The 13,306-nt window shown below is 40.3% G+C and overlaps 1 protein-coding gene across 1 annotated transcript; it reads left to right on the top strand.

The window, feature by feature from the left end:
• The first annotated feature begins 7,786 nt into the window (after positions 1–7,786).
• Positions 7,787–12,897, top strand: LOC147887502 (sugar transport protein 7-like). Its single transcript, XM_087394991.1, has 4 exons — positions 7,787–8,161; positions 8,368–8,693; positions 11,248–11,874; positions 12,326–12,897. Exons 1-4 carry the CDS (start codon positions 8,026–8,028, stop codon positions 12,776–12,778), a joined length of 1,542 nt encoding a protein of 513 aa, XP_087251117.1. The 5' UTR covers positions 7,787–8,025; the 3' UTR covers positions 12,779–12,897.
• The last annotated feature ends 409 nt before the right edge of the window (positions 12,898–13,306 follow it).

The raw sequence follows: 13,306 nt of genomic DNA, 5'->3' as shown, positions 1-13,306 counted from the left end.
AGCCAATGGCCGGCCTTAATCCAAAGCCCAATTTCTTTGTAACAAAGCACATTCCATGTATCAAATATCCAAATGCATGACGAGTACGTTCTCATGATGTTTACTAATCCATGTATATTTTTAAGATTATATGAATGTTTTGTTATGTTTTTTTTCAATTTGTATTAAATGGTGCCAATGGATAAAATTACTTTAACTATCTCATGATGCAATTTCTATAATTATAAGAGGTTTTAGCATATCAAATGTATGTTTTCTATGATATGTTATTAACTTTTATAAGATTTCTCATGTTTCTTTAATGTCTCATGATATTTGTAATTATTATTTATCTCATGATCTCTTTAGTTATATCAAATGTCTACTTATGGACATTCATAATTCTTTGTAATTATATTAAATGTCTCATGATGCTATTTTTTAAGTTTCAAATTATGATTATAGTAAATATCTCATGATGCTCTTGGCTCTCCCCTATTCACTCTCCCCTCAAAATTCATTAATTAGTTTGCCTCACACTGCTGCATAGAAGGCTTATTTCATATTAAAGACAGATTGAAGCCTTAATTCGTAGGCCTTCGTAGGTTGCCCTCAACCCACTCACCCACTCTACCCTCTTCCTCTTGGGGCAGGCCTTGCAGAGCTTCTTCTCTACCCTTGCCCCCCTCCTGCTCTCTGCCCTACTGCTCTGTGGGGCTACTCTTATAGCTGTTAAGGGAGAAACTTGTGGAATCTTCTGGAGAAGACATGCTTGCGGGTAGTGCAGGAAGGCTCTTGACATTTCAATTTTGCACTTGCGCCATCTTAATCGATCGTCCCACCCTCCCATTAATTGGGATTTTATTTTTGGGAACATTACGGGTCCCTATTAATTTTGTTTTAATTGTTTGGATGAAGAGGATATGATAGTCCATATAAGATGTTGCGTTAATTTCCATAATTTCAAATTTTTTTCTTTAAAAATATTACAAAATTAGCTTACTTTTTTCTTAGCACTTGCTCTCCTAGAGACAGTGCTTTGAACTGAGTTGAGTGGGAGGTTTGTGATTATTCTTAGTTTTTTTGGAATTTTTATTAGGAATTTTGAAAATTCTTAACCTCTACTTTTAGATGGCTATTGGCTTTTCAGCTTTTGGTTTGTGTGTGGCTTTTATCCCCCTCTAACATGGCTATAAATCAATTCAGGGGCTCCACTCTCCCTCCATGCTTGAGCTCTCCCTAGAACGATTGGCTTCCTCCAGCTACAAGTCTTCAAGTCACTTCAAGCTTTCCGATCGCTCATCTGGGTCTTGCGCATTCATTTGTGAGCAAGGTGCTAAAGCCGATTTGACTATTAACTAATGTAGCCATTTGCTGAAAAAAAAAAATGAAGAAAGGGCTTTATGCCTGCCAAGAAGAGATTGTTGTCTATTGGATTTGTTAATAAAAATAAAGCAAAAAAACCCCCCAGAAAGTTGACATCAAAACTTTGCAGGTATCATTCGAAAAACCTTTATGGAAAAATAACACCGATTTACCTTTCATTTTTAAATTATAGTTTTTTTAAAATAAAGGCAGTGGCTTTGCAGTCAGTGTGAGAGCATGCAAATAATTATAGAACCTTGGTAAAGCCTAAAGGATCTTGCAAGCCCTCAAAGCATTTCTTTTTTATTATTTCTTACTAAACAATCGACAGTGTCTAAAGACCGGTAAAACCCACAAGTTGGAGCCAAGTGCTTTCATGAATTTGGAGAGTGCATCAGTCCAAAATTAATGAAATACATGTTTGATGTTTATGATGTATTTTTCTTCTTCCATGTTATTTACTCTTTGTACATAGGACCCTATCCATGAAACGCATGTTTGTTGGATCCTACAGAGGGAATGAATTGCTTAACACTGAATTAAAATACAACCTTTTTTTTCAAATGGGGATAGATTTGGTTCATGTCTATGGTCCACAATTTGTTATTTATAATTTTTGCTTCACATAATAATAAGAAATTATAAATAAAACCTTCATATGTTTATCAATATGGGCCCACTTTTTAGTTTTTAATGAGCTTGCACCTCGCTTACACATTTCAAAACATATCAAACTTATGTCAATCTTTCGAGAATCTTTCTTTTCAACCTATAGCATGAGATTGTTAAATTTATAGTACGAACCATGTCATCTTAAAGTTTTGCACTTGGAAATAGCCCAAGTCCCATTGTAAATAAATGTAACCCCTCATTCATGTGACCAAGCGGTAAGGTATCCCAAAACCCTTGCCCACCTAACCCCCTTCCTCACGCCCCACCAATACAAAGCTAGAAACCTCAAATAGAATATTACAATAAGTTTGTCCATGTTAGGTATTAACAAACATACTTGGTTGCAAATATAAATGATGCATCCATGTGCCTTCTTTGGATGGAAAGTCTTTTCACGGACAATGAACATTCGTGAGGTTGCAAATCAAATCATCATTTTACCCAAAATAAAAGATAGAACAAAATAGAATGCATAAGCTTCTCTAGATGTTAGGTATCAACAAACTTACTTGTGTACATATACAAATCAATGAGTTCGAATCTAGCACGATTGAGTTTCTACATAAACAAAATATACTTTAAGTCTTATTATCATAACTTTGGGTAGACAACAAGAATCAACAAGGAATAAGGAGCATATGATGCACATATTCTCATGGCATAACACAACCGTACATTAAATAACAAATAACATAATATTTTAATACATGTAGAATGGAAAATCTCCAATGAAGCCTTGGCTTAATGATAATGGCATCAAGCTAGTAACATGATGACTTTTATATGGAAAGGTGTCCTTTGGAAGTGTGAGGGATGCTAAACCCTTGAGTTTGCTTAAATTATGGAAACTTTGATTTTTATAAATGATCTGCATGGCCCAAGATTTGAAAGGGTGTCATGGTATAAGATTTGTTTACATCCTAGATTACACATTCAATGCACATAGTCAAGAACCCTTACGTATGGAATCCTTTAAGATAAAGATATGCATGGAAAATCTAATCTACAATACATACACTCATTGTGATGAACTCAATTATAGATAAAAAGGGGCTCCAATTTTTGTGAGCTTGGAGTATTCTACTATCACTTATTTTGAAGGCCATGTAGTCTATCTGCAAGTTGGAATCCAAAACATGTGGACTACTCAAAATTCTCAAAACACTCTCCTATTTGGATAGTGGATATTGGAGATGTCTTATTGCAAAGAGGGGGCCGCTCGAATCATAGAGTTTCACTATATGAGAGGTCACCATTGTGTCTATGTGGAGGAAGGCATCGTCAAAGGTTTGTATGTGTTGCGAAAGAGAGTTAATAAAGGCTATGGAAAAACATATCTTTCCATGATTGGTTGAAAGTTAGCCATGCGCATCTTGTTGAAAAGTGGACTTGGCTTTGAATATCCAGCATCTAGATGCAATCGCTTTATCTTTTGTAATTGTGCCCTTAAATGATGTGACTTGTACATAAGGCCTATGCCCTTAGTAGTCAACCATATATATATATATATATATATATAATATATATATAGAATACAATAAAGGTTGAAAAACACTCCTAGACATGTCTCAACCACGTTTCATAGATGAGCATGTGCTACGATCACAATTGTGGAAGGGTTTGTGCATGAGTTAATTGCATTATGCAATGTCCTTAGTAGGCAACCATATATATATATATATATATAATATAATAAAGGTTGAAAGGCACTCCTAGACATGTGTCAACCACATTTCATAGATGAGGATGTGCTACGATCAGAATTATGGAAGGGTTTGTGCATGAGTTAGTTGCATCATGCAATGTCAGCAGTTGGGTTAGATGAAAGTGGCAATCCAAGGCTCAAAGGTTTAGTGTGGAAGTGTAGGAAACTTGGGAACTCTTAGAGGCACCAACTTAAAGAGTTTGATAATTGTTCTAGTAAGGTCTCCTGGGGAGAGAACACCCTTACGCTCACTACTCTTTCTTAATAATACTCATGCAATATAGGTGTATAAGATGTAAGCACGTCATGTGATTAGGTTGGTATTGTATGAACACAAGCCTAAGAAGGTCATGGGGACCCCAATGATTAAAGTGCTTGTAGCACTCACCCAACTCGAGAAAAAACTCTAGTGTACATTTATAATATGCCCCACCCATGAACGAAATTTCCAATCGTTCATAGCTCCTAACCCTTAGGAATGATGATGTATCTTACTTGCCCTTATCTCTTCATTACCTTATAACTTCTAGCCATTAGGAGCAATAGGGTATCTTGCTCAATGTTCACCAAAAATCTAGGTTTAATGTCAAGTGAATTGTTAAATATGAGATTGGTTTTTTAATTTGTAAATTTGAGGCCATTTTAGTTATATTTTAAACCTGGGAAAGTCATGAAAAAAACTTGTACAATTTGTTTTGGTAAACACTAATTCTACTTGGCCTTGTTTTACATACGTGTTCATTACATGTGGTAAATTTCCTACCTATCCCTTTTTGGTGAAGCCCTCGTTTTACCTACCTCTTTTTACTACCTATCCCTTTGTGGTGAACACTCGTTTTACCTAAGTATTACCTCTAGTTAATTTGCTCCCTCCCTTATTGTAGATGGCGCATAGAAAGCACAGGTTTGAACTTTGTGTCATGTGAGTGTGACTAGAAATCTCAAAGTTATCATAATCTTGCAAGTTGCGTTCAAAAATAGGCGATCGTGGGAGAAAATGGGAGGAAAAACAGGCCTCCACGCTTGCGGTTGGCCGTTTCGAAGGGTGCGGAGAGATCTCGATTCGTGGAGCTAACCGAATGGAAGGCGCGTTGTGCGGCTGCGGGACCGGAACGTTGAAGTCTGGGAGTCCGGACGATTTGACCCGATTGACGCTTTTCTTGTACTACCAGCTCTCATTTCTGTCGCAGAAAGCGAAGGTGGAAAAAGGCATTTCTACATAGGCAACAGTGAAAGGTTAAATCGCTCGTCATCTCTGCGTAAGACACAGAGTGAGCCACGTCGAGCTACGACAGATAGGGGTGGTGAGAAGCCGGAGAGTGAGCCATAAAAGTATGAAATCAGAGATTTTAAGCGGCTGAGGTCCTGTTCCAGAAATCACCGGGTGATTGAGAGCTCCTAAAACGTCCAATCCTCAGCTACTTAACGACTGCAAACGCAGTTTCCAGTGAGAAACTCCCGTTTGTTATTTGGCATGGGGTGCCTTAACCGACCCCTGGAAGTCCCTCAAGCAGGCAACAATATGTCTGGGGAGAATGTCGTCCAAAAAGAGGGCTGGTTGGCTGGCTTCTCCAGACTCAGTCCAAGGGGACTTTGCAACCTCGGTCCTCCGCTCAAAGTCTCCAGCCTCTCCACTCGATGGCGACCGTTTCTTTGGAGCGGAAGTTCAATTCACTTTGAACATTCTAACTCTTTTTTGCGGTGAAAACAAAAGATGTATTAAACAACGTGAATAGTATTCAATGGGCCTCTGCCCAAAGGGAGAGAGAAGAATATTTAAAGTGAATGCACTTCTCGAAAACAGACCCAAATTTAGAGATGTTCTAAAGTCAACAATCACAAAAATGCAAATTAAAAAAAAAAAAGGGTGCATGTATGCACGAAAGCACTTGGCTGCAACTTGTGGGTTTTCCGAGTCTTTAGACACTATTTCGATTGCTTAAGAAGAAATTTTAAAAAAGAAAGGTTTTAAGGACTCACAGGTTCTATAGTTATTTACATGCTCTCACACTGTTTGCAATGCAGTGCCTTTTTTATTTTAAAATAACTATAATTTAAAACTGAAAGGTAAATCGGTGCCATTTTTCCTTGAAGGTTTTACGAATGATGCCTGCAAAGTTCAAATGATGTCAACTTTCAAGGGCTTTTTTTGGCTTTGTTTTTTATAAACAGATGGAGTAGATGACAATCTCTTCACCGGCAGGCATAAAGCCCGTTAGGTAGGCATAAAGCCCATTTGGCTGGCATAAAGCCCTTTCAACAGTGAAATGGATTTTCTTTTATAGGCGGACCTGCTGTTCTGGCAAATGGCTTTCTGGATAGCAAATTGTTTTTCAGGCAACCACCTTGCTCACAAACGAACATGCGAGACTTGGATGAGCGACCGGAAAGCTTGAAGTGACTTGAAGACTTGTAGCTGGACAACAATTCTAGGGAGAGTGGAGCCCCTGAATTGATTTATAGCCATGTTGGAGGGGGATAAAATGCACACACAAGCTAAAAGCTAGAAAGCCAACAGCCACACACAAGCTAAAGTTTGAAAAGCTAACAGCCATCTAAAAGCAGAGGCCAAGAATTTTAGAAATTCTTAAAAAACTAAGAATAATCACAAAACTCCCACTCAACCCAATCCTAAAGCACTGTCTCTAGGAGAGCCAGTGCTTAAGAATTTTAGAAATTCTTAAAAAACTAAGAATAATCACAAAACTCCCACTCAACTCAATCCTAAAGCATTGTTTGTAGGAGAGCCAATGCTAATAAAAATAAGAACACACCAACCAATCACGAAATTTGCAAAAAACACACATCGAAAAAAGTTTCGATTCCATGACATGGATCTCTTTGGGCGAATAACTTCTTCCACCTCACTGTTTGAGGCAGGCTCTCTTTGCTTGCCTTAAGAGCTTGTTACTGCTCAGCGCTTGTTGGGTAGAATTGCTGTAATTTTGAAATCTTGCTAGGTTCTTGCTTGTCACCTCGAGAATCGAGGCCGGAAAAACAACTCTCCAAGTGAGGCTAGACTTTTTCAAGGTTTTAAAGATGTGATTGAGATTTTGTTAGACGTGAGTGATGAGGAGACTACCTCGAACCCATGTCTAAACAAGTTGAACCACGTTCATGAAGGGATTCACAATATGAAAGAGGAAAAGGAGGAAAAGTTGGAATGACATTAAGGCAGAGTTGAGACTAGGCCGACGGCCATGTTTCAAAATGTTGTGTGTAGGGGTGCCCTCACGCTTGGACCAATAGCATACGCGAGCCCGAAAGTGGCAATCGAAAAGTTTTGTCCGTGGGTTGAAGGTCGCCCATAAGATGGCCGATGGAAGAAAAAGGTCGCGAGACAGCCTAATTGGGGATTGAACCCACGATGAGGGACCCATACACTTCCCATCAGCCAATCAAATTTGCATGTCATTAATGCCACCTACTTTGTATAAGGTTTGTCCACCAGGTAGTGTGAACTACCACACCGGCGGATATGGCTTCAAAATGCTTGACAACACTTGTGTTCGCCAGCCTAGTCTGAACCTGCCCTAAGTGGCCAAGAAAAAGGGGGACCAAAATAGAAACAAGAGAGAAAGGGGAAAAAAAAAGTGGAGCCTCAACTTATCACAACAAACAAGCTACAAATATTTTTAAAAATTAGTGAATTTTAGCTTCTTAAGGCCAAAAACATCAATATAGCCGACCTTACGGAGGCAGGCCAACAAAAATGTCAAGTGGTTGCGCAACGGTGCAATGTTGAGCAAAGAGAGGCGTTGGCAATGGGCCAAGAATTTTTTATTATTATCTAGCTCTAAACATAGTGGAACGGGAAAGCAAAGGCTGCCATAGGAGCCTGATATAGCTTCGTAATATGATATAGCTTTTTATGAAGAAGAAGAGAAGAGAAACTAAAAGAGAATATTGAAAACGGCGTCATGTGAACGTGACTGTATAAGATGGTGGAGTAACTGTTATAAGATGAATGAATGAATGATTTCCCGTTGAAAACGAAGTTGGACGGTGATGGGCGATGATGGAGATGCAACATCTATCACCTGCTATGCCCAATGGATTCTCATCTCTCTACTTTGACTCAGTTCTTATATTCTTCCGTCTCCTGTTTATCATCATGCACACAGTACGTTGCTCGCAACTGCACTTGTAGCTGCACTGCAGTTTTCATCCTCTCCCAGCTCCGTCTATGGTTTTTGCTATTTAAGCTCGCCTTCTCCTTCCTTTGCATTTAGATCAATCCCCTCGACGCTCCACCTTCCCCTCCCTCCCTCCCTCCCTGCTTCTCCAGCTTCCTCCTTGCTATCATGGCTGGCGGCGGCTTCATCGTCTCCTCTCGTCGTGCCCAGGAGTATGAGGGCCGCATGACCGTCTTCGTTGCCCTCACTTGCCTCGTCGCTGCCCTCGGTGGTGGCCTCTTCGGATACGATATTGGCATTTCTGGTACGTTTCTCCTTGCTCCTTCGACATCCCACCTCTTCTTTCGGGGAGGCCGTGCAGTGAAGCCAATTAGCTTCCACATACTGGCGCTCTTCGACCCAAGTGACACTTTGCTTACCATCTCTCTCGTTTCTGTTGTAAATAGTGAGAAACATGCAGAGTACTCCTGAGAGAGAAAGAGTGCAGGTCGCTAATGATCCGCATAACAGGTGGAGTTACATCTATGGACGACTTCCTCAAGAAGTTCTTCCCCGTTGTCTATTTGAAGAAACAGTACCAATCTTCACACAACCAGCACTACTGTAAGTACGATAACCAGGGACTCGCAGCTTTCACTTCCTCGTTGTATATTGCGGGCCTCATCTCAACTTACGGGGCGTCCTTCACGACGAGAACCTATGGCCGCAAGCCTACCATCCTTATAGCCGGTGTCAGCTTCCTGGCTGGTTCAGCACTTAATGCAGGCGCCGTCAATTTTGCCATGCTCCTTATCGGGCGCATCATGCTTGGTGTTGGAGTCGGCTTCGGAAACCAGGTGCGTGCATAGTTAATTACAGGCTCTTAGTTTTGCTAGTTGTACAGTTGCGGTGCCTCGGTCTGGGTTTGTCCGGTTAACTTTCAGAGGGGATTAACAGGAAAGATCCCAGCCAGCCTCTCGAGCACTTTCTCCGGTTTCAACAGGTCTGACGATTAGGGATTTTACTGTGATGACTGGGCATGATAATTGAATGACGAATTGATGCATGACTACAACGTAATTGCATGTACGTCGCCTGAAGCAGCGTGATGGAGATGACGTGTAGGCCCTCCTGCTATTGTGTAAACAGAAATATGGGGCTCATTATAGTATGTTAATTCATCAATTTGCGTCTCGTTCTAATGGTTAATTGCAGCTTACCTTAATTGAATAGGAATCAGCAACTCTAAATTCTTGGTCAATAAATTGCTACGTGCTGGATACTGTCGATGATTTGAAATCTATAATATTGGAAACTGTTCAAGAAGGTTGGCTTCTTACAAGAGTCTTTAGCGGTTGTAAATTGCTATGTCCCCTCGATCCATCTTCCCACCCCGATGCTGGGGAGATTTTGGCAGTGGCGCTTTTTATTGACTATCGTTGGATGTAGGAGATCACAAAGCCAATAAATATGGTCCAAATGGAGATGGCCTTGTTGGGTCTATGGTAAACATGTGGCTGAGATTCATTAGCTTAGAGCATAGGTTTTTGCCCAAAGACAAACGGGCTTCATGCCATGTTTTTACTCTCAGAACCCTGAGTACTTCTACAGCCCTGAAGTGTGTCAGGGAGTGAGTGAGGACATTGGTATGGAGCCGATCATGAATTTGTCAGCTGGGGAAGGAAATATGAAATTAGGACTAGCTCTGCCAGGCTGGTCCCCTGCTCCCTGATACTAGTGAGACTCTGAATCTTTTCACTCGCTATTGCATAAGCGGCAGAAAGTACACTATGCATAAGCGGCAGAAAGTACACTAGGTTCTCCAACACAGGAAGAGAGAGAGAGAGAGAGAGAGAGAGAGAGAGAGAGAGATTGATGACTTGTTAGATGAACCCGAACTCAAGGGTGTTCAGTATTGTTACGAAGATAAATCCAAGGCCAGGCTACCATGAGATTAGAGTGAAAGAATATGATGATCATAAGAAAGTAGTTTGTAGGGGAACGAGAGGGAAACATATAATCAACATAATGTCCTTTGGATCAACTAATACCCGGCTGTTTTGAAGTCACTGATGAACTTAATATTGCAGTCACTGCTTTTCTAGGATGTCTTCGGGATGGGACATAACTCGTGATGGTTGACAAGCTTCACCAGACAAGCTATTCATCCCTAAGAAGAGAGTATTCAGCGTCTCAGGTAGTCTAGCAGTCTATTGACTGTGGCTTTATGCACCATGGGTTGCCTCAAGGGGCTAGTGACAGGGATGCAAGTTCATGATTCACTTTTCTGGGAATTATTTACAGCCTTTGGCACCATTATCATCCAAGCACAACATCTAGACTAAGACAGGTGGTCAGTTTTTGAGTGTAAACAAATGGGGGAGTATCTGAGACATTCTACCATGACATGAAGAGTTAGTTGGAGAAATCGCTTGGACTAGCAGAGTTTTGTTGGAATAGCACCATGCATTTATCTATTGGGATGCACCATGTATGGATACAAAACCGGAATGCTTCAAAAGCAACCATGGATATGAAAATTCGGCAAGCAAGAGATGATTTGGAGAAGCTAGAAATTTTACCGAAAAGAACATTGATGAAACCGATGCCAAGTAAAAGAAGATGAATAATAAAATTTGAAGATGGGAAATCTATACCTCACAGGCTCCGCAAAATAGTGTATGGCCCACTGGTATTGTGGTTTGATCATCCATAACGTTGGGGAATAGCATCTCAGCCACCGTTAGGATTCATGATGTGGATCACATTTTCTACATCATTCAGTATATCACAAGCTTAAGAGATTGGTTCCTTCATGCCAAGCTTTGGTTTCCATCATGCAGGAGAACCCTCACCTTTTGATAAGGCCTTTATGGCTTGAGACATCTTTTGGCATGGTCACAGCTTGTTGCTCAAGCTAAACTTATCTGGGAAGCTATGGCTGTAATAGACGGGGAAATGGGCTGAGTTAGCTTAGCAGTGTAGATGACAATAATTGTTATTTTAGCAAAAAGGGATAGAGGAGTAATGCTGGAAGGGACTAGATAAGCCATTTATAACTTGCAGTGTACCTCTCATTTTCTTATGACATCTCTACGTCCAATATACATCTCAGCTTTCTAGCTTATTCTCTCTCTCTCTCTCTCTCTCTCTCTCTCTCTCTCTCTCTCTCGCTCTCTCTTTCTCTCTCTCTCTCCCTTCCTCCCTTGCTTACACTTCACTTCGGCTATCATAGCCCTTTGGATAGATCTGTGAGTAGGAGTTTAAGTTCCTATAATGGAGTTACTTCCATATCCAATCAGGGTTAAAGAGAACGTGCTTGAAAAACCTTTAGTAAATTCTGTTGCTTCACCTTTTTACAAAAGTGCTTCTTCTAAATATTAGAATCCCTTCCCTTGATGGACTGTGCAGGCTGTCCCTCTCTACTTGGCAGAAATGGCCCCACCACAGTGGCGTGGTGCTCTTAACATGCTCTTTCAACTTGCAACCACCATTGGTATATTCTGTGCCAATCTGGTGAACTACGGTACACAACATATACAAGTATGGGGCTGGCGTCTTTCATTAGGACTGGCAGCAGTTCCAGCTTCGCTCATGTTTTTGGGCGGCCTATTCCTTAGTGAGACCCCCAACAGTCTTATTGAACGGGGACACTTGGAAAAGGGAAAGCAAGTGCTGATTACAGTACGGGGCACTCAGAATGTACAAGCAGAATTCAATGATCTCCTGGAAGCCAGCAAGATTGCACAATCTGTGGAGCATCCTTTCAGAAATCTCCTACAGAAAAGGAATCGCCCTCAAATGGTTATGGCGTTTTTCCTTCCAACTTTCCAGATCCTGACAGGAATAAACTCTATTCTATTTTATGCTCCTGTAATTTTTCAAGCTTTGGGATTTGGTAACAACGCATCACTTTATTCATCTGTGTTTACTGGTGCTGTGATGGTTTTGGGCTCACTTGTGACAATAGCCACTGTGGATAGATTTGGACGAAGGAAACTCTTGATCACTGGCGGTGTGATCATGGTTGTATGTCAGGTATGGCTTCGTTCGATTTGCTTTCTTTTTGCTTTTTCTTTTTTTTTTCTTTGGGGGTGGAGGGGACAGAGATGGTTTAAAGCATTCAATGTGAGTTCGAGCCTTTTGTTCTGGAAAATCACATGCCACTTCTTTTATTGAGAAGAAACGGTGGTTACATATTCTGATAGCACTCTTGACTCACTTGATCTCATAAAACACAATGAGGTGCAATGTACCTGTAGAAATGTCTGCATTTGAAAATCAAAAGTTACATATAAATGGCAGGACAAGCATCATTTCTCTTCTTCAGGCATTTTCAAATCTTTTGGGACTGTTTGCCCACACAATGTTGCACCCAAAGACCTATCACAATTACTTTTGTTATGATATTATGGAACAATTTGCAAGGTTTTTCAGTGGCCTTCAAAGATGGTTTTTATTCACTGAGATTTGATTATTTTGTTTGCAGGTAGTCATCGCAATTATTTTAGCCAAGGCATATGGAGGTGACAGAGTTCTCTCAAAGGGCGTGTCAGCTCTTGTGACGCTGTTCATATGTTTATTTGTCCTAGGATTCGCTACTTCCTGGGGTGGCCTAGGATGGGTTGTGCCAAGTGAAATCTTCCCTCTAGAGATTCGCTCTGCTGGTCAAAGTGTTGTGGTGTCAGTGAACTTCTTGTTCACCTTTGCCATAGCCCAAGCTTTTTTGTCCATGTTGTGCGGGTTGAGATATGGCATATTTTTATTCTTTGCATTCTGGGAAGCTGTTATGACAATCTATGTTTATTTTCTATTACCAGAAACAAAGGATGTGCCTTTGGAGGAGATGGTCTATGTCTGGAGAGAACATTGGTTTTGGAGTAAATTATTACTTACTTCAGATATTGAAACATTTCAAGAAGACAAAAAAACTCCAGAATAAGCAATGAATGGGCCAAAGTAGTCTCAACACAGTTGTAAGGCTTTTAATAGTCTTTTGGCATTTGTTTATGTATGAACTTATTATTTGGAGGGAATCATATATATATCTGTTGTAATTTTGCACCGTTCTTTGGTTTCCAATATTTACACTTGGATTCTAATGATGAAGTTCAGAAATGAAAGATGGGTTTTGAAAGTATCTATGCAGAACATGTCTGGTCTGTACAGCCTGGTGACAGATTTAATTTTACAGGGTTGCTCTAGAAACAATTCTGTTTAGAATGAACGCTAATCAATGCATAAAAATTGATAATTCAACTTTTACCAGAGTTTAGGCTGTGTGGATAGGTTTTAAAACACACAATTTCTCAGATACAAAATTCCCATAGAGGAATTTTTATATGCCCGACGAAATCGCATGTTCTAAAAACAAGCGTCCAACTTGTGCTGCACATCTTCTCGTAAAAGACACATTGGCGATCTTATGCTGCTGTGTTAAATTTGAGCTGCATGTATATTACTCTGAAGA

This window comes from Dipteris shenzhenensis, chromosome 23 (assembly GCF_047967505.1).
Source record: "Dipteris shenzhenensis isolate YYH24624 ecotype China chromosome 23, Dip_SZ_1.0, whole genome shotgun sequence".
NCBI classification, from domain to species: Eukaryota; Viridiplantae; Streptophyta; class Polypodiopsida; order Gleicheniales; family Dipteridaceae; genus Dipteris; species Dipteris shenzhenensis.
Note: the sequence above shows the minus strand (reverse complement) of the source record. Positions and strands in the feature narration are given on the sequence as shown.